The following is a 22,352-nucleotide window of genomic DNA, read 5'->3' as shown; positions in this document are numbered from 1 at the left end:
CCGCCGGAATCTGAAGGGACAGACCAGATAAACAGTTCTCTGCACCCAAATCCCGTGGGAGGGAGAGCTAAACCTTCAGAGAGGCAGACACACCTGGGAAACCAGAAGAGACTACACTCTGCCCACATCTCTGACTCCAGAGGAAAACACCAAACACCATCTGAAACCCTAGTGCACGGAAGCTCCCGGAAAGGGTGGCACAGATCTTCCTGGTTGCTGCCGCCTCAGAGAGCTCATAAGCAACACCCCATGAGCAAACGTGAGCCTTGGGACCACAGGTAAGACAAACCTTCCAGCTCCAAGCGACCTGCCTGGTGAATTCAAGACACAGGCCCACAGGAACAGCTGAAGACCTGTAGATAGGAAAACTACACGCCTGAAAGCAGAACACTCTGTCCCCATAACTGGCTGAAAGAAAACAGCAAAACAGGTCTACAGCACTCCTGACACACAGGCTTATAGGACAGTCTAGCCACTGTCAGAAATAGCAGAACAAAGTAATACTAGAGATAATCTGATGGCGAGAGGCAAGCACAGGAACCCAAGCAACAGAAACCAAGACTACATGGCATCATCAGAGCCCAATTCTCCCACCAAAGCAAACACAGAATATCCAAACACACCAGAAAAGCAAGATCTAGTTTCAAAATAATATTTGATCATGATGCTGGAGGACTTCAAGAAAGACATGAAGAACTCCCTTAGAGAAACACAGGAAAACATAAATAAACAAGTAGAAGCCTACAGAGAGGAATCACAAAAATCCCTGAAAGAATTCCAGGAAAACATAAATAAACAAGTAGAAGCCCATAGAGAGTAGACACAAAAATCCCTGAAAGAATTCCCGAAAAAAACAATCAAACAGTAGAAGGAATTAAAAATGGAAATAGAAGCAATCAAGAAAGAACACATGGAAACAACCCTGGATATAGAAAACCAAAGGAAGAGACAAGGAGACGGAGATACAAGCATCACCAACAGAATACAAGAGATACAAGAGAGAATCTCAGGAGCAGAAGACTCCATAGAAATCATCAACTCAACAGTCAAAGATAATGTAAAGCAGAAAAAGCTACTGGTCCAAAACATACAGGAAATCCAGGACTCAATGAGAAGATCAAAACTAAGGATAATAGGTATAGAAGAGAGTGAAGACTCCCAGCTCAAAGGACCAGTAAATATCTTCAACAAAATCATAGAAGAAAACTTCCCTAACCTAAAAAAAGAGATACCCATAGGTATACATGAAGCCTACAGAACTCCAAATAGATTGGACCAGAAAAGAAACACCTCCTGTCACATAATAGTCAAAACACCAAATGCACAAAATAAAGAAAGAATATTAAAAGCAGTAAGGGAAAAAGGTCAAGTAACATATAAAGGCAGACCTATCAGAATCACACCAGACTTTTCGCCAGAGACTATGAAAGCCAGAAGATTCTGGACAGATGTCATACAAGCCCTAAGAGAACATAAATGCCAGCCCAGGTTACTGTATCCTGCAAAACTCTCAATTAACATAGATTGAGAAACCAAGATATTCCATGACAAAACCAAATTTACACAATATCTTTCTACAAATCCAGCACTACAAAGGATAATAAATGGTAAAGCCCAACATAAGGAGGCAAGCTATACCCTAGAAGAAGCAAGAAACTAATCGTCTTGGCAACAAAAGAAAGAGAAGAAAAGCACACAAACATAACCTCACATCCAAATATGAATATAACAGGAAGCAATAATCACTATTCCTTAATATCTCTCAATATCAATGGTCTCAACTCCCCAATAAAAAGACATAGATTAACAAACTGGATACGCAATGAGGACCCTGCATTCTGCTGCCTACAGGAAATACATCTCAGAGACAAAGACAGACACTACCTCAGAGTGAAAGGCTGGAAATCAACTTTCCAAGCAAATGGTCGGAAGAAACAAGCTGGAGTAGCCATTCTAATATCAAATAAAATCAATTTTCAACTAAAAGTCATCAAAAAAGATAAGGACACTTCATATTCATCAAAGGAAAAATCCACCAAGATGAACTCTCAATCCTAAATATCTATTCCCCAAATACAAGGGCACCTACATACATAAAAGAAACCTTACTAAAGCTCAAAACATACATTGCACCTCACACAATAATAGTAGGAGATTTCACCACCCCACTCTCATCAATGGACAGATCATGGAAACAGAAATTAAACAGAGATGTAGACAGACTAAGAGAAGTCATGAACCAAATGGACTTAACAGATATTTATAGAACATTCTATCCTAAAGCAAAGGGATATACATTCTTCTCAGCTCCTCATTGTACTTTCTCCAAAATTGACCATATAATTGGTCAAAAAACGGGCCTCAACAGGTACAGAAAGATAGAAATAATCCCATGCGTGCTATCGGACCACCACGGCCTAAAACTGGTCTTCAATAACAATAAGGGAAGAATGCCCACATATACGTGGAAATTGAACAATGCTCTACTCAATGATCACCTGGTCAAGGAAGAAATAAAGAAAGAAATTAAAGACTTCTTAGAATTTAATGAAAATGAAGGTACAACATACCCAAACTTATGGGACACAATGAAAGCTGTGCTAAGAGAAAAACTCATAGCTCTGAGTGCCTGCAGAAAGAAACAGGAGAGAGCATATGACAGCAGCTTGACAGCACACCTAAAAGCTCTAGAACAAAAAGAAGCAAATACACCCAGGAGGAGTAAAAGACAGGAAATAATCAAACTCAGAGCTGAAATCAGCCAAGTAGAAACAAAAAGGACCATAGAAAGAATCAACAGAACCAAAAGTTGGTTCTTTGACAAAATCAACAAGATAGATAAACCCTTAGCCAGACTAAAGAGAGGACACAGAGAGTGTGTCCAAATTAACAAAATCAGAAATGAAAAGGGAGACATAACTACAGATTCAGAGGAAATTCAAAAAATCATCAGATCTTACTATAAAAGCCTATATTCAACAAAACTTGAAAATCTGCAGGAAATGGACAATTTCCTAGACAGATACCAGGTACTGAAGTTAAATCAGGAACAGATAAACCAGTTAAACAACCCCATAACTCCTAAGGAAATAGAAGCAGTCATTAAAGGTCTCCCAACCAAAAAGAGCCCAGGTCCAGACAGGTTTAGTGCACAAAATTCTATCAGACCTTCATAGAAGACCTCGTACCAATACTATCCAAACTATTCCACAAAATTGAAACAGATGGAGCACTACTGAATTCCTTCTATGAAGCCACAATTACTCTTATACCTAAACCACACAAAGACCCAACAAAGAAAGAGAACTTCAGACCAATTTCCCTTATGAATATCGATGCAAAAATACTCAATAAAGTTCTGGCAAACCGAATCCAAGAGCACATCAAAACAATCAACCACCATGATCAAGTAGGCTTCATACCAGGCATGCAGGGATGGTTTAATATACGGAAAACCATCAACGTGATCCATTATATAAACAAACTGAAAGAACAAAACCACATGATCATTTCATTAGATGCTGAGAAAGCATTTGACAAAATTCAACACCCCTTCATGATAAAAGTCCTGGAAAGAATAGGAATTCAAGGCCCATACCTAAACATAGTAAAAGCCATATACAGCAAACCAGTTGCTAACATTAAACTAAATGGAGAGAAACTTGAAGCAATCCCACTAAAATCAGGGACTAGACAAGGCTGCCCACTCTCTCCCTACTTATTCAATATAGTTCTTGAAGTTCTAGCCAGAGCAATCAGACAACAAAAGGAGGTCAAGGGGATATAGATTGGTAAAGAAGAAGTCAAAATATCACTATTTGCAGATGATATGATAGTATATTTAAGTGATCCCAAAAGTTCCACCAGAGAACTACTAAAGCTGATAAACAACTTCAGCAAAGTGGCTGAGTATAAAATTAACTCAAATAAATCAGTAGCCTTCCTCTACACAAAAGAGAAACAAGCCGAGAGAGAAATTAGGGAAACGACACCCTTCATAATAGACCCAAACAATATAAAGTACCTCGGTGTGACTTTAACCAAGCAAGTAAAAGATCTGTACAATAAGAACTTCAAGACTCTGAAGAAAGAAATTGAAGAAGACCTCAGAAGATGGAAAGATCTCCCATGCTCATGGATTGGCAGGATTAATATAGTAAAAATGGCCATTTTACCAAAAGCGATCTACAGATTCAATGCAATCTCCATCAAAACACCAATCCAATTCTTCAAAGAGTTAGACAGAACAATTTGCAAATTCATCTGGAATAACAAAAAACCCAGGATAGCTAAAACTATTCTCAACAATAAAAGGACTTCAGGGGGAATCATTAACCCTGAACTCAAGCAATATTACAGAGCAATAGTGATAAAAACTGAATGGTATTGGTACAGAGACAGACAGATAGACCAATAGAACAGAATTGAAGACCCAGAAATGAACCCACACACCTATGGGCACCTGATTTTTGACAAAGGAGCCAAAACCATTCAATGGAAAAAAGATAGCATTTTCAGCAAATTGGAGGTCAACATGTAGAAGAATGCGAATCGATCCATGCTCATCACCCTGTACAAAGCTTACGTCCAAGTGGATCAAGGACCTCCACATCAAACCAGATACACTCAAACTAATAGAAGAAAAACTATGGCAGCATCTTGAACACATTGGCACTGGAAAAAAATTTCCTGAACAAAACACCAATGGCTTATGCTCTAAGATCAAGAATCGACAAATGGGATCTCATAAAACTGCAAAGCTTGTGTAAGGCAAAGGACACTGTGATTAGGACAAAACGGCAACCAACAGATTGGCGAAAGATTTTTACCAATCCTACAACAGATAGAGGCCTTATATCCAAAATATACAAAGAACTCAAGAAGTTAGACTGCAGGGAGACAAATAACCCTATTAAAAAATGGGGTTCAGAGCTAAACAAAGAATTCACAACTGAGGAATGCCGAATGGCTGAGAAACACCTAAAGACATGTTCAAAACCTTTAGTCATAAGAGAAATGCAAATCAAAACAACCCTGAGATTTCACCTCACACCAGTGAGAAAGGCTAAGATCAAAAACTCAGGTGACAACAAATGCTGGCAAAGATGTGGAGAAAGAGGAACACTCCTCCATTGTTGGTGGAATTGCAGACTGGTAAAACCATTCTGGAAATCAGTCTGGAGATTCCTCAGAAAATTGGACATTGAACTACCTGAGGATCCAGCTATACCTCTCTTGGGCATATACCCACAAGATGCCCCAACTATGTTCTTATCAGCCTTATTTATGATAGCCAGAAGCTGGAAAGAACCCAGATGCCCTTCAACAGAGGAATGGATACAGAAAATGTGGTACATCTACACAATGGAATATTACTCAGCTATCAAAAACAATGCCTTTAGGAAATTCATAGACAAATGGTTGGAACTGGAAAATATCATCCTGAGTGAGGTAACCCTATCACAGAAAAACACACATGGTATGCACTCATTGATAAGTGGCTATTAGCCCAAATGCTTGAATTACCCGAGATGCATAGAACACATGAAACTCAAGATGGATGATCAAAATGTGAATGCTTCACTCCTTTAAAAGGGGGACAAGAATACCCTTGGCAGGGAATAGAGAGGCAAAGATTAAAACAGTGGCAGAAGGAACACCCATTCAGAGCCTGCCCCACATGTGGCCCATACATATACAGCCACCCAATTAGACAAGATGGATGAAGCAAAGAAGTGCAGACCGACAGGAGCCGGATGTAGATCGCTCCTAAGAGACACAGCCAGAATACAGCAAATACAGAGGCAAATGCCAGCAGCAAACCACTGAACTGAGAATAGGACCCCCGTTGAAGGAATCAGAGAAAGAACTGGAAGAGCTTGAAGGGGCTCGAGACCGCATATGTACAACAATGCCAAGCAACCAGAGCTTCCAGGGACTAAGCCACTACCTAAAGACTATCCATGGACTGACCCTGGACTCTGACCCCATAGGTAGCAATGAAAATCCTAGTAAGATCACCAGTGGAAGGGGAAGCCCTTGGTCCTGCTAAGACTGAACCACCAGTGAAAGTGATTGTTGGGGGGAGGGCGGCAATGGGGGGAAGGAGGGGAGGGGAACACCCATAAAGAAGGGGAGGGGGAGGGGAGGGGGATGTTTGCCCGGAAACCGGGAAAGGGAATAACATTCGAAATGTAAATAAGAAATACTCAAGTTAATAAAAAAATAATAAAATAAATAAAAAATAAAAAAAAGAATAGCAAAAACAAACAAACAAAAAAAAACAAAACAAAACAAAACAAAACCAAAGACTACAAATGAAAGCAAATATAACATGGATATATTTTCTGTTTTAGATAATTCCCGGGTTACATAAAACATAAGGAGATTCATAATTTTAAAAGACTCTCAATTTCAAACTGTGCTAAGCCATGTGCCTTCGCAAAAACTCACGGGGACCTGAGTATGTAAGGCGTACCTGGAGTTACCCCAGTCGGGACCAATGCCCGAGATGGGTCCTCTGGTCTCCGTCGTGTATTTGTAAACCACAAGCAGACACTGTTTGCAGAGCTCCACCAGGCGCTGGCAGCACTGGAGCTGCAGAGGGGTCACCACCTCCGGGCCCTTATTGAAGATGCTCTCCCAGGAGGATCTGTTGGCATAGAAACAGACCTGACTTCCTGTTCGCTGTTAAAAACGGCAACCAGACACCTTGGTGATCTGGCCGCAAACTGGGCAAGGAGGCGGAAATGGCCCCTCATGTGTGTAGTGAGCATGAACATTTTATAATAGATACAAATTGGGAGATTAGTCTTCATTTTTTTTAAAAAAACCAAATGATGACAGGATTTCTCTTTAAGGCTCTGAGTGTTACCCAACACGAGGAGCGAACAAAATGACTCATTCCTGCTTTTAAACAGTAAAACTATTCCATATCAAAGTATCTGTAAATTTAATTTTAGGTATTCTAGGATATGGGTTTTTTTTTAAATTCTATATTTAACATGATACTAGAAACAAAGAGATTATATACAGTCTTCGTGACTTAATTTATGGCTACCCTGCTTTAGGAACATCAGTTGACCCCTTGATTATGAGCACCCCTTGCACAGTTTCTCTCTCTCTCTCTCTCTCTCTCTCTCTCTCTCTCTCTCTCTCTCTCTCTCTCTCTCTCTCTGTGTGTGTGTGTGTCTGTCTGTCTGACTCTCTGTCTCTCCTGCCTCTCTCTGTCTCTCTGTCTCTCTCTGCCTCTCTCTCTCTCTCTGTGTGTCTGTCTGTCTCTCTCTGTCTCTCCTGTCTCTCTCTGTCTCTCTGTCTCTCTCTGCCTCTCTCTCTGTGTCTCTCTCTCTGTCTGTCTCTGTCTCTGTCTGTCTCTCTCTCTCTGTCTCTCTGTCTCTCTCTCTGTCTCTCTCTCTCTCTGTCTCTCTCTGTCTCTCTCTCTCCCTGTCTCTCTCTCTGTCTCTCTCTCCCTTGAGCTTCCTCAGATGATGCACCCTGACAGGTGCTCACCCCACAGAGGAAATGGTATCTTCCCACTGCCAGGAAACTTGCTCCACAGTGGGAAGGGCTCTAATTTTCTCGAAAGTAGCTGCTGGTGCGCTACTGTTAGCAAATCCCAAGTGAGTCCTCAAGGCTTAATCCAGGCAGACCTTAGCAAGGATGAAGGAGGGAGGACTCTTCAAACCTTCAGGGGAAAGTGGCTTGAAATTTCATAATGGTTCAAGTCTCTCTTAACCATAACCAATTTGGGTAATCCTCAGGGCAAAGAATAGGTAGGTTTTCACAAAGAAAAAAGCATTTAAAAAAATCATTCAAAAGAAACCAAGATCCCAGCAGGAAATTCAAAGACCCAATTTTCAGCCTTCAGTGGCTATTTTATGTATTTTAAATTAAAAAATATTTATACATTGAAAAGTGTTTGAGGGGTAGTGTTTTGTTTTGTTTTGTTCTCTACAAAGACAACTATTTATTTTCTCAGGTAAAGAAATAAAAAACAAAAACAAAAACAAACATGGTCCTAAAGACAGCACGTCGTCAGCAAGTGACAGATTTCCTTGCAGGGTCAAAGCTCAAGTGAGATAATTGAAAGAAACAGATTTTCTTCTGGGTTTGGAAATATTCAAGTCTAAATATAATACTTTCTCCTTAGCAAAGGCATAAACATTTCTGATCCATAAACAATTAAATGTTAGCTCAACTAACTCAAAATTTACTGCTAAACGTAAGACAAACTATGTGTGTTATCAAAATAAATATTATGGCTACAGATATAGGTAATGCAGGTATATTACTTAATTAACCAGGAAAACACCAGAGAAGATAATTACCACTTACATTTGTATTTAAGATGCATAATCTAAAAGACCTTAAATGTCTGAGCTGGGAGATATAAAATTGTGTATGCCTGTAAATACACAGAAAACACCCTATGTTTTGACTGCCCACCTAGGCCTCTCTGCCAGGGTCCTGATATGTCTAGGAAAGTCTGCCTTCCTCATTCCCCTCCATTTTGAACAGGATTATTCATGTTTTGATGCTTTGAGGCTGGGTTTGGATCTGTACCAGGCCTCTCAGATTCTTTTTCTAGGCTGACCTTAGAATTTAGAGGGGAAGAGAAGGTAAAGTGACAAGATGAACGTCATTTCAACTTGATGTAACTTTCTCTGTAACAGGTGACGCTAGTCTTTAAGTCCTTTGATGCTACCAACTGCCCATGGTAGACAAGATGGCTTACCAACTGCTCATGGTAGACAAGATGGCTTACCAACTACCCATGGTAGACAAGATGTCTTACCAACTGCCCATGGTGGGCAAGGTGGCTTGCTGGCACCCGCCTATGTTAGAAGAACAGATTTGATGGGTCTACCATCCCTTTTTTGAGAAAAACATATGTGTCAATGTCCTGTGTGCACTTCTTTTTCTTTTTTTATTCTTTTTTTTTCGGAGCTGGGGACCGAACCCAGGGTCTTGCGCTTGCTAGGCAAGTGTTCTACCACTGAGCTAAATCCCCAACCCCCTGTGTGCACTTCTTGTGTATGCATTCCACATCACTGGTGGAGTACTCTGTTGTGGTCTATTAAGTTATATTCAAGTGTGAGCGTACCGAAACCCTCAGGCGCGAAAAGAGAAAGAGTCCTGCTGTCAGGGACTGCAGAACATCCTCCACCCACGCACAGGAAAGCTGTCGTAGAGACTCAGCCCTCCCACCCCACTCCACCCCCAGCTAGGGCTTGTCATCAAAGGTATCTATGAAAACGCCTAAGCTACCCCTTGAATCCCAACTTCCCAAAGTAACAGCACAAAGTTCTGTGGGGTTCTTTTGTGGTTGGTTTTGGTTTTGGTTTTGGTCTTACAAGGATAAAAAGAGATAAGAAGAGTTAGAAATGCCAGTGCTTTCAAATGAAAAAAAAAAAAAAGAAACTCTCAAGATCTCGTTGCCTGCTTTCTAAATCTATGTTCTGCAGAAACAGAAGTGCCAACGTCGATGAATTCTAAAAGAAAAATTAAATGATTAAATAGCTCTTTTGGTTTTCCCTAGTCTTCTGAGAAATATTAGAGGGGTGGCTTTAGATGACCTTCTGCTGACATAATGGCAAGGAATAGAGTCCTGAAAACTTCTCATAACAAAGAGAAATGCAAGACTTAGAAATTACCCTGTTCTTCAATAATCCAATCACCCTGCCTTTTCCTCTCGGAAACTTTCAGTAAAACATTTATCTAAAGAAGGGAACTGATTTATTCCTTTGTGGCCTGGGTGGACAGAAGAGAAAGAACAGTTTTGCTTTGTGTATTTAAAAATCTTGACAGTCTGTCAAGTGAGTGAATAACCACCAGAAGAAAGGTTTGAGAGTTGAAGACCTACTGTGAACACAGTCAGATAGGACAGCTTTAAAGGACTATGGTCACATTGCCTAATGTCTATCTTTTATGCACGTTGATTTTCACGCTGGGGCAGCTCGAAGCCTGAAACCAAGCCACCCTGTGAGGCCACGTGCCGCTGCTCACTGGACCTCAGTCCAGATCTTCCACAGTTCCCCTGTATCTTCTGAAGCTTTGCCCGGCCGTGTGTGTGCCTTTAACAGCTGGTCTGACAGCAATGGAGTCAAGGTGAAGGAAATCTAGTCTTCTCATTTCTTAAGGAATGGTTTTAATTTAAACAAAATAAAATGTGCTGTTTTCCTGCTCAGTTATGTGGAAAATCTTTGACAAATATAATTTCAGTAACTCTAGGATAGCTGACTCCCTCCATTAGCATACCCAAGAATGTTTCTTACAGCTTATTTCTGAACTAAGATCTTGAAAATAAATAATAAACCTTCCATATGATAAACTCCCATAGAAAATGTTTTGGGCTAAAAGGCCTAAACTGGAATGCCTCGGTCAGGGTACAGAGAGAACTGGTGGACTCCCTCTTTCACACTGTTGTTAGCTACCCCCACTTCCTCTTTCTCTTCATCTCCTCTTTCCTTCTTTATAGTCCCCTCCCTTGCCACTCCCCACTCCCTGCTTTATGTGGACAACAGCTATTCTTCCAGTAGGTCTCACTGAAATCTTACCTGCCCAAGCCATCTTTCCTGAGCTAGAGTCCTCAGAAATCTAGAATTCTCTCAGTCCAGAAAAACATGGTAGATAATTTTATTTAATAAAACTCCAAAACCACACTCCTTATGAGACTACCACAGTCAGAATGTGAACCATCAAAACCCTCCCAGAGGAAGGGGGGCTGGAATGACGACTTAGTGTTAAGAGTGCTTCCTTTTCTCCCAACGGGGCCTTGGCTTGGATTCCAGCACCCATGCTGTAAAGCTTACAAGCGCCAGCAATTCTAGCTTCAGGGGATCCAATGCATATCACGTGGATATGCCCTCAAACACACACACATATACATAACCTTTAAAATAAAATATCTCCTTAAAAAATGTACCTTTTAAAAATCTCCCGGAGGACTACGTGGAAGCAAGGGGTTGTTGGCCATGAGTGTACAGCAAGAGAAGAAGGACCTTTCTACTCGCCATCTGATACAAAAGCCTGGGGCTGAGTTTATTGAAACTGGCAAGAATGATTTATAAAATGGTTCATGTCTCAGGTAGGCGAGGTGGCCTATTTGTTCTGTCTTATTCTTGGGTATGTTAACAGTGACAGGTATGGAACTGTCCTAGAGTTACTTAAATTACATTTGTCTAATATTTTCCACATAAATGACCAAGAAAGCTACACTTTTTTAAATTAAAATCATTTCTTAAGAAATGAGAAGACTAGATTCCCTTTTTTTTCCCCACCCCTGCCTCGAAGACTAGATTTCCTTGACTCCATAGCTGTCAGACCAGCTGTTAAAGGCACACACACAGCCGGACAAAGCTTCAGAAGATACAGTAGAGCTGTGGAAGATCCAAAAAGAGGACCAAAGACAAGCAACAGCACATAGCTTCACAGAGTCACGGAATCCTACAAAGCTCACTTGTGTAGCTGTCAAATAAAGCCCAAGGCTAAATGTCTAAACCCATGAAGGTGCGAGAAATGGGCAGAGTGAAGCCATATTGAACTCCAGAGTATCTCTTCCCACATGCTCAGCCGTACCTCACTGGGACTTGATGTGACCAGTGCTTGGTAACTCTGGCAGATGCATCTGGGGACAGTGAACACTGCCCTGCTCTAAGATCTCAACTCAGACTTCCTGAGTCTAAATGAAGGCTCACCCAATCTCTGTAGGAGCCTGGATAAATGACAGGTTCTGTGTGCGTTTTACCAAGTGAAGGTAACAGGAATAGTTTACTCTAGATACTGTTATGGAGAATAGGTGAACAACTGACTTCTGTTTTGTAAGCCTTCAGTAAGTTTGACTTACAACTGCTGTCAGTATTTGTAGGGAAAGATGCCACCATGGAGATTTGCAGAGTATTATGCTAGTGGCATGTGAGAAAGAACTTCAACTATGCCAGAATATGTTACCAAAAGCGAGTGAGGAAATAGAGCCCCGAGGTCAGTGAAGTCAACTGATGTATATCCTCAGATGCTGACTCAGCAGATGTATATCCTCAGATGCTGACTCAGCAGATGTATACCCTCAGATGCTGACTCAGCAGAGTACCCTCGGATGCTGACTCAGCAGATTTAGATCCTCAGATGCTGACTCAGCAGATGTATATCCTCAGATGCTGACTCTAGCAAACACCCAGCATTAATACAAGTAGCACACTGTCTCACAGCCTTCCATGGTGGGCAGGAGCTGAAATTCCAATGTAGCGCCAAACCAAAGGATCCACAAATAAACCAAACAAACCAAATAAAATGGGTTCAGATAGAGAGAAACATTCTAGAGCACCATCAACTGAGGGGCTATAGAAAACAGATCAAATGATTCATCTAAAGCTGGATAGAAATGCATGATAGCCAAGACTATCCTCAGGTGTCACTGCAATCCAGAGTGCTTTTCCCTACTGGTGAATGGTGGATGACTAGAAGCACCTAGTGGTGGGAGGGGATCTTCAAAAGGCACGGAGGATTCAGTCCCGTGGCTAGAACGTGCAGATGCTGCTCATGGACCGTGTCAGAGCAGAACAGTGTGTTACGGTTTTAGAACAGGGGGAAGTGTTGGCTGGGCTTGTAGGTAGGACTCAAACAATGCAGAATGCATGGATTTTTAAGATATTTGGAAAAATGGAGAGTTTCTATGGAGCACACTCCAAACAGGAGATGATGAGAAGAGAAAGGCCTGAGGGACTTAGGGTGGGTGCTTAGATGGCTATCTGTAGACCGCTATAGACCCTGAAGGCAGGCGAGGACAGTTACAAAAGTGCAAGCAAGGAGACAGAGCAAGGATATGAGACGCTGGCGGCAAGACTGCCCAGAAATCCCTTTTATTGTGCGTGTGTGTGTGTGTGTGTATGTGTGTGTGTGTGTGTGTGTGTGTGTCTGCAGTATATATACAGATATGTGTGTAGTGTTTGTGTATAATGTATATGTATGTTTTGTGTGTAGTGTGTACGTCGTGTGTGGTATGTATGCACGTTGTGTGTGTGTGGTATGTGCATTCTGTGTGTGTGCACGTGTCCTGCATGTGTTTCTGCATGTGTCCATGAGGAGCAGAGTTCAATGCTGGGTGTCCTTCCTAATTGTGCTCTATCCTGTTTTTGTAAAGAAGGTCTCACACTGAACCCAGAGCTCACTACTGACAACCCAATCAACTGAGTTGCTCTAAAGTATACTTGAGTACGCTAATTATATGAGGTAAAATCTGTGTCAAAGGACTATTATTAATGATATTTGACCATTCTCATGGTCTACCTTTATGAATAAATAGTAACATAGTTAAAATGCAGCCACAGGAAATAACACAGCTTTGGCTTACCCTGAATCACAGAAAGAGCTCCACAGTCCCTGGCCGTGGCTCCAGAGTAGGCGATTGAATACCCTGTTGAAAATCCGGTACAGACTCAGTTCTTCAGCATCGGGGACCCTCCAGATCCTTGGAAGAACTGTACGGATACTTGATTTTACTATGTCCAAAACCTAGTGGAAAGACAAGTACTTAAGGTGTGCATACGCATCCATGAGGCTAAGGGTCAAAGACGTCTCCCCTCAGTGGAAGGTGTGCAGGGGCCATCTCCTGCAGCCCAGGCTGACCAGAGATTTACTATGTCACTGAAGCTGGCGCTAGTTCCAGAGCCTCCTGCTTTTGCCTCCCAAATGAGCACATTATGAGCATGTATGACCATGCTGCCTTAAATGTGAGAGACAAATGCCTGCATGGAGAGGGGGGGAGGGAAGGAGAGAGGAGAGCAGAAGGACTGGGAGGGGAGAGGAGAGGGAAGGAGGAGTAAGAGAAGGGGAAGGGAGGAGAGGATGGAGAGGAAAAAAGGACTGAACAGAAATATACACCAACACGTGTGAAAGTCTGCTGGTCAGTGCTGACTGCAGAAGCAAGCAGAGAGGGCTGAGACAGGCGGAGACTGTAAAATAAATGCTTTACGAAGAATAGCATAGGACGTTGAACTTCACCCAAACCGCAAATCCCAATTCTAGAAAGATCTATATATCAAGTGATATAAAAAAGTGTCCATGGGCCCAAGCCTTACAGGCCCTGAGTGAGAAGATTTCCTAAGTTGCATAACACCGTGGTCATACTTATATAAAGAACCTACAGTCATTAGCGATGCCATAAAGAGAAAGTCCGACGCTGTGGCACGTTGTGATCTCAGCAGTAAAGAGACAGGGACAGGGACAGGCAGATCCCCTGAGCTCTCTGGCCAGACAGCCTAGTTCAGTGAGAGGATCTGTCTCAAAGCCTACAGGGTGGGTGGGTTGGATGGCCCAGTGGGTAAAGGTGCTTGTCAGCTATGAACGCTGTGTCTGCTGACCCATGTCCGTGTCCTGGAATTCCCCTGAGAGTGGACGCAAGGAACCTGCTCCACAGTCCTCTCTCAGGCTTCCACGTGTGCCCAGCAGTGAAGCAGCCCCCGAACACGCACATAGTAAGAGTAAATGAAAACAGCTGATTAAAAGGTAAACTGGAGAGAAATCAGGAGGACTGCTGATGTTGGCTTCTGGTTCCCAGGAGTATGCATAGACATACATAAACACAGTATATCTCAACCATATAAACACAGTATATCTCACACATATACATGAACACGGTATAGTTCACACATATACATGAACATGGTATAGCTCACACACATATAAACACAGAATATCTCACACAAAGACTTAAAGACAGAATATCTCACACATACATAAACAGTATACAACATATACACACATAAATACAGTATATCTAACACACACATGCATGAACATAAACACAGTATATCTCACCCATACAAACATAGTATATCTCACCCATATAAACACAGTATATCTCACCCATATAAACACAGTATATCTCACCCATATAAACACAGTATATCTCACCCATATAAACACAGTATATCTCACCCATATAAACACAGTATATCTCACCCATATAAACACAGTATATCTCACATATATACATGAACACGGTATAGCTCACACACATAAAAACACAGTATATCTCTCACACATACATAAAAACAGTATATCTCACACAAATACATAAAGGCAGTATATCTCACACAAAGACTTAAAGAAAGAATATCTCACACATACATAAACAGTATATAACATATACACATAAATACAGTATATCTCACACACATACAGTATATCTAAGACACACATGCGTGAACATAAACACAGTATAACATGCACACACATATATAAACACAGTATAACACACAAAGATACTATAAAAGAAAAAGGAAATAAGCAAGGTACAGAGAAGATATACTCAAACATACATATCCAATAAGATATTAATATCATGAACATATTTAATCACTTCTTCCTATAGGTGCTCCCCAAATAGTAAGTGATATAAGCTGCTGATGACCAAGTTCAATTTCAAGCCATCACCCATCTTTGCAGAATACCAGAACAACTACATGTCCTCACAGTGAAGTGCGAGAGCCATATGGTGGCTTCCCTTCCCTTCCTCTTGCTTCTGTAACTGTGAAATGGGAGCAGGAATGTACACGCTGCTGTATGTTGAGGTGTGCCAGCAAGCTCAGGGAACAGGAGAGAGATGGTGCACCCCACAAGAAAGCAGCTCATGACAGACACTCTCCAGGATAATGACTCCTTAATTACAAAGAGGATTAAAAAAACACTTTCATGTAAATTATTCACAATAGCGCTGATACAATATTCACACTAGGCATCAATTTAATTTATGCTGTTTTAAATTTCATTTAAGCTATTCATTTAATGATTGGCAATATTTAATGCAGAAAGCAGGACTTTTGAGTGCTGTGATGTAAGAGTGAACACTGGTGGAAACACGATAAAAGTTTTTCTCAAGGTTCCTTTCTGCTTTCTGCCAATGTATTGGTAAGTGATACAATAGGGCAACAATCATAATTCAAAAATGAAAGAATAAAAAGGTAGTCAACTACAGGTTACCATGAGCTAATCTTGAGACTAAATATGAGTTACATAAAATAACCAAAAAAAGAAAAATGCTATCAGTACTCAGGATTTAAACACTACCCTATGCAACGACCTTTTACGTCATACTGTGCCCATGCAAAGCACACTATTTAAGACGCTCCCTGGGTCATGGCTCTACATGTGATATTCTTAGTCCAGGGAGAATTTTAAAAGCATGATAGTCTAGCATCCTAACACATGTGCCTGTAAACCAGGGCCTATGGGCTTGAGAAAGCTTCCATTCCACAACTCAGATTTCCCCCTGCTCAGGAGAGCTTTTCTAGACTGGGGAACTTAGGTACCTCTTGGTGAAGGTAGGTGCTTGCTCTGTTCTACAGAGCATCACAGGAACTCCAATGCTCTATGATTCTCCTCGCTTTCAGTTTGCAATAAGCTTCCTCTGAAGGCAAACTCTGGTCTTAGGAGAGGGGATGGGTTGGAAAGATCTGTTTCCGTAGTTTAAAGGAAAAGAATCCAGATACGTCCTCTTCAGACAAGCTCTTTGCTAACAAAAGTAGTCTCTGCCTAGTCCTCTAGAGAACTCTGTATTCTTCAGACATCATCACTTGGGGGGACAGCCCACTTAACACTAACCCACCACACGATCCCTCACTGACCAGACCTTCCTCTATTGTCCATCCTCTGATTTTAACGTCCCATCAATTAATAACAGAGAATTGGTGCCACATCTAGTCACATGTCTATCCAGTCCCCAAAGGCTTAAGACAAGGGCTACCATTTACGGATTGTTCAAGGAAAACCTATGCAGATGAGGTGAGCATCGGGGCTTAGACTTGTTCTAGGCATGTCTGCATATATTACATCCTTAAATCCCAAAACCAAGGCCTGAGACAAGTACCATTAGTCTATGCCCCCTTTCAAAGTCCCCTGGGTGAAGTCCATGACCATGCACAGTAATATTTCTTTAGAAAAAGATGAAAATGGGGGCTCAGCGGTTAAGAGCACTGGTTGCTCTTCCAGAGTCCTGAGTTCGATTCCCAACAACCACTTGGTGGCTCACAACCATCTGTAATGGGATCCAATGCCCTCTTCTGGTCTATGTGAAGACAGCTACAGTGTACTCACATAAATAAAATAGATAGATAGATAGATAGATAGATAGATAGATAGATAGATAGATAGATAGATAGATAGATAGATAGATAGATAGAGGATGAAAATAAACAAAGCAAGATAGAGAAATGATACATTATTTCCTGTCAGATAACAGTCAACACATAGTTCAGGCAAATGAGGCCTTGCCATCCAGGTATTCAGTGAAGGCTAAGGTTGCTAAAACATTTGAGATCTTAAAATGGACAAATCAGGCCAGAACAGAAAACAACTTGTTTGAGTTACAGACAGCTCAGATCTCAGCCTCTCTGAACACTACCACACAGTTTTGTCTTCTCACAGACCAACAGCAAAAGCCAAGGAGAAACTCCAACCGTCTCTTCTTAGGTTCAGATCTGTTCTAAGAAGTAATTGAGAAGATAAGAATAAGAATAGTCGCTGTGCAGGCAAGGGTGCTAGACGCCTCCTCCTTGGTGCCCATTGGGTTTGGACTGGATTGTTTGAAGGCTACGTGGTTGCACCTTTAGCCACCATGTGGTTGCTGGGAATTGAACGCAGGACCTCTGGAAGAGCAGTCAGTGCTCTTAACCACTGAGCCATCTCTCCGGCCCCCATACCACAGCGGCCTTAAACTTGTTATAGAGCAGAGTATAACAGAGAATTTGACCCTCCCATTCCCACTGCCCACGTGCTAGGATTACAGGCTTGTGAGTCCAGCCAGGGATCAAACCCGGAGTTTTGTGCGTTGCTAGGTAAGCCTGTACCCACTATGTCACACTTCTCCCTCCCAGATGCTTGAACAGTTCGTGAAGTATAATGATAAACGGAGAGCTAGGTGTCCTTGTGGCGCTTAACCGTGAGCCCAGGAGAAGCTAATGCACGGAATTAAGTATCATTTCTTTATGACTTTGCGAAGCATGCCAATCTAACACTAAGCCCTCTGTGGGGAAAGCAAATGGAAAATTCAGTGAATGGCCACGTTAGTAAAGTGAAAAGACCTGTCTTTTTTTATGAAACATAACCCATCGGAAGGCATGAAGCACGCGGATAAATACATATTTTTGCCACTACAGATGCTGAGTGACAAACTACTCCATATGGCTGAGCAGTTGGTCCTAAATTAAAATAATGGCAAAGGGGGAAGTCGGTTTCGGAGCAGCATTGACATCGCCGTGCGAGGCTCTAACGATGTGTGCAGCCGCTGCGGCTACAGGGTGAGGGCGGATTTGCTGACACAGAATGAACCACTCGGAGTAGCGGAGTAGCGTCCCCTGTCAGGCTGACCAACACAGAGATGGGAGACAGCAGCTCGGACTGCGGCCTAGGGTAGGTGTGAAAAGGGATTTGCTGCCAAGCAGCTCTGATCAGCAGGGATCCATTAAAAGCCCTAACACAACTGTAAATGGAATAGACAAGGTAACTCGGTTCTCTCTGCTCCCCATCTTCGTTCGTGCCTACGTATGGCAACAGAGAATTGCTTTTCAGCAAATTGGGCGATCTTCACAGCCTGTCAACCCGGCAGCACACCCATACCTCATGTGCATATCCCTTCAGAAGCACAGCTCTTGGCAGAAAGCTGAACAACTACAGGTTTATCGCAATCTGATGTTGAATAAGAGAACTATTCCCAACTCTGCCCTCTGAGGACTCGCTCCACAATTTAAGTCTTGAGCTCCAGATATTTAATATTTGATACCCATTAAGAAAACTGTGAAGAGAGGCAAATAATCTTATTTCCACGAATACACACACATGTACATGCACACATGCACACACACACATGCATACACATGCACACACACACACACACACACACACACACACACACACACACACACATGTACACACACACTCACATGCACGCCAAAGCATGTGGGAGTCTCTGTGCTTGACAAGCTAAGTTCTGAGTGTCACAGAACTCTAATGCACCATGAGCAATGTCACTGCCCCGCAACCAAGAAAACTGAGGTGAACACGTATTTCAACAGTGGCCTTGGAGTAGATGTATGAATCCTTGAGAGGTGCCAATCCCTCCACAAATGTCTGAAGAGTTCGTGGTTAAGTGATAAAAACATGAAACTGATTTTCAAAATTTCCAACAGCACCCAGCTGAGTTCATGGACAAAACTGGCAACCAATACATTCTTGGCAAATTAAATAATACACAACCTGGGTGTCAGCCATGGATCCGGGCAACTCAGATCACCTGCTTTAAAGAGTTTGGTCATGCTCTCCCAGTCTTGTAATAGTCAGCTACTGCCTATGTTTACCTAGGCTTCACTCACCCAAGAAGTGAGCGTGGCTGGAGGTGCTCCTACCCCATGCCAACCCTCTGACACCAAGTTTTAGTCTACCCTGTCCATCAGCCTGGCCAACACCTTCTTAAGATTCACTGAAGTCTGAGGTCGTTTCCGTCCATCTGCCCCCTTCAGCTCACAAGTCGGACCTGTGCTGTAGCTGAAATGCTCTCCCTGCCTCCTTCAGATCTCTCCCCTTGGGTGTTCCCCATAGAAACCTCCTTCACTTCTAATTATCTTCACTTAGCAACTGCATCCCACGGGGGCAAAGCTCTCCAGTGATGACTGTTGTCACAGCTGAAAGAATGATGCATCCGATTTATCCACATCAAAAAACGTTAGTTAAATCTTTGGTTCTCTAAGATCTAACTGCATTCCATGGCTGACGGACATCATTTCTTCTTGTCTTTGATATATTTTCTAGCTTTCTAAGGAAATGACAGCAAGTTAGACACAGGTCAACAGGGTAAGTCAAGAGGTCATTTCTGTACATTCTACACAGAATCCCACATGCAAGGTTCCAGTGCACACAGGCTTCACTTTCTCACAAGAACTGTCCACTGCCTGTAGCTACAGCTCTCAGAGAAGGTCTGTTTATTCTCTCAGCTACAGTAAGGGTAGGGGTATACCAAACCCAAAGCTGTATTTCCCCATGGCCAGGGACTCTTTCCACCCCTTGACACTGACTCTCTCATTCCTCTGTGTGTGTGTGTGTCTATATGTATATGTGTGTATGTATATATGTCTATATGTATATGTGTATGTTTGTATGTGTGTATGTATATGTGTGTATGTGTCTATATGTATATGTGTATGTATGTGTGTCTATATGTATATGTATATGTTTGTATGTGTATATATATATGAATGTATATATGTATAGATATAGATATAGCTTTCTTTTCAACACACTTCATCTTGTTCTGATATTTGTTCACTCGTCACAAGTTAATCAGTCATTTGATACTCATTTCCCCAGAAATAAATTTGAAATAGAGACAAGAGGGAGAAAAAAAATTTATGTGTTTGAATTTATAATATGGATAAATCAGCTAGGCACACTGTAATGTACCCCAGTGATCTTTGAGAATGATAATTCCATACTCTTATCCGTGTCTGAGGTAAGTTTTAAGAATTTCAGGTAATTAATTTGCATACTCTGGAGTAAGCAGGGAAAAAAAGTTTTAAATTTTAATTAAAACAATAAATCTTTGTTTGCGACAAAATGTGGTACATCCTTTGTCCACTGGCGTGATGACGTGCGTTATGGGATAGGATGGCCCGTGCTTCTTTGCATGGGAATTGGTAGAAGAGTTATCAATTTGGCATAGATAGTTTTTACAAAGATGGAAAGGTCCACACATTTAGAATGTGGAGTCCAATGCAGTCTCCTGGGAGAGCGTGCTGGACACGGTCCTGTAGTAGGAGAACGTTGTCAGAGAATGGCAGCTGCCGAGAGCCCTTGCATGCTGCTATGCCAGTGCCCTCACCACACTGAGAAGTCAGAGTCTGTCAAGCAAAAGCCTCTTGAAGGACAGAATAGGTGAGGGAAGGAGGGAGACTTCTTGTAACCATGACCACAGCAAGAAAAAAATGCTACAAATGAGTTGCATTGTGGGATTCCAGGGCTTCTCTTCCGCTCACAGCCTCTGTCTAGCAGTTCTCAACCACGTCTGGGGGCCTCTTGGCAAGATCGATTTTTCTCCAATTCAGATCAGCCCTTTTCATCCTTTGAATGCCAAAATCCAATACTTGAATTCTTTGGCGCCAAACAGAACTATTAAATTAGCCATGTAGGGGATGATCATAACAGTTGAGCCAACATTAACTATGAAACATTATTAGCAGGCTTTGGTCAGGAATGGGTATCTTCTTATATCTTAAAGCACACAGGAAACATAACACCTTTGGATGGGATTTGACCAATGAACGAGGCAAAACGGGAGCCCAAAAAAACTGGAGTGAAAGATATATAAACTGAGAGTGAAGATCCTGGACCTCACATTGGCACAACCTCCTTGCTCCCTCAGAATAGCCTCTGAGCAGGCCTCAACCGAGGAGCACACAGTGTCCTTACAGTAAATGTGCATGAGGGACCTGACATGGTGGACTATGCACGTGCTTGTAAATTCACAAGTGCTTATATTTATTCTTAAATGTCTAGTCCTAGTAAGCATGGAACAATGCTTTAACATATGGAGCAATCCTTTCTATCCGTAAACTCCACTTTTCAAGTTACATCAGAAGCTCAGCTCATGTTTACCCGGCATTCTGGAATCACGCTGATATAACAAACGCGTGGCAGACGTGGAAGGCAGAAGAGTGCAGCCAGCTCTGCATAAACACTGAGCCGCGTACCTGCAAAAGGCATCTCCTGCAGGAGGACCTAATTGAAGACTGCCTGAGAGACCAAGGATTGCTGCATTCGTATGAGCTTGCTGGGGCTTTCTCACCTGCTCCCACAGTCTGTGTCATTGATTCCCCACCTCACCTCTAACCCCCAAGGGCAGGTAGGGTTAGACAGTGGGCAGTGCAAGGCACGGGCAATGGCAGCTGACTACAAGTGAGATTCATTTGTGAACAGATTAGAGGAGCCCATCTCTACCTGAGGCGTTAGAGCTGGACAGAGGCACCACTACTCAAGGCTTCCAAGTGCCAGTCCACAGCCGGTTAGCCTAGTGCAGAGGCCAAAACCTCCACAGGTCTTTGCTTCCCTGAACTCTAAAGGACTTGGAGCAGTCAGCCCTGGAGTCTGCTCATAGGGCAGTGTCACTCACCAGGACTGTCCAGCACTGCCATAGGTTTCCCTTCCTTCCCACAGACTGTGGGTACAAAGAGGACCCCAGGCAGGTGGCTGATAGCATATTAGCCCTAAAGGGGTTTTTAAAATTCATAAACCTCTCACAGTAGGCAGAAGGCAGGTACAAATGCCCTGAAATGTCGAAAGGGAGAAGATAATTTGTGGGAGTGAGGGAG

General features: G+C 42.3%; 1 protein-coding gene across 11 annotated transcripts in view; it reads right to left on the bottom strand.

Annotated features, from left to right (window-relative positions):
- Positions 1–22,352, bottom strand: part of Ttll7 (tubulin tyrosine ligase like 7) — a 123,106-nt gene that overhangs the window by 15,257 nt on the left and 85,497 nt on the right. For 10 of the 11 annotated variants that reach the window (NM_001433161.1, NM_001433163.1, NM_001433164.1 and 7 more), the window contains 2 exon segments: positions 6,479–6,652; positions 13,349–13,509. In NM_001433161.1, the coding sequence (NP_001420090.1) occupies positions 6,479–6,652; positions 13,349–13,509 (335 nt within the window). 11 annotated transcript variants of the gene reach the window in all.

This window comes from Rattus norvegicus, chromosome 2 (assembly GCF_021556685.1).
Source record: "Rattus norvegicus strain SHRSP/BbbUtx chromosome 2, alternate assembly SHRSP_T2T, whole genome shotgun sequence".
Taxonomy (NCBI): Eukaryota; Metazoa; Chordata; class Mammalia; order Rodentia; family Muridae; genus Rattus; species Rattus norvegicus.
Note: the sequence above shows the minus strand (reverse complement) of the source record. Positions and strands in the feature narration are given on the sequence as shown.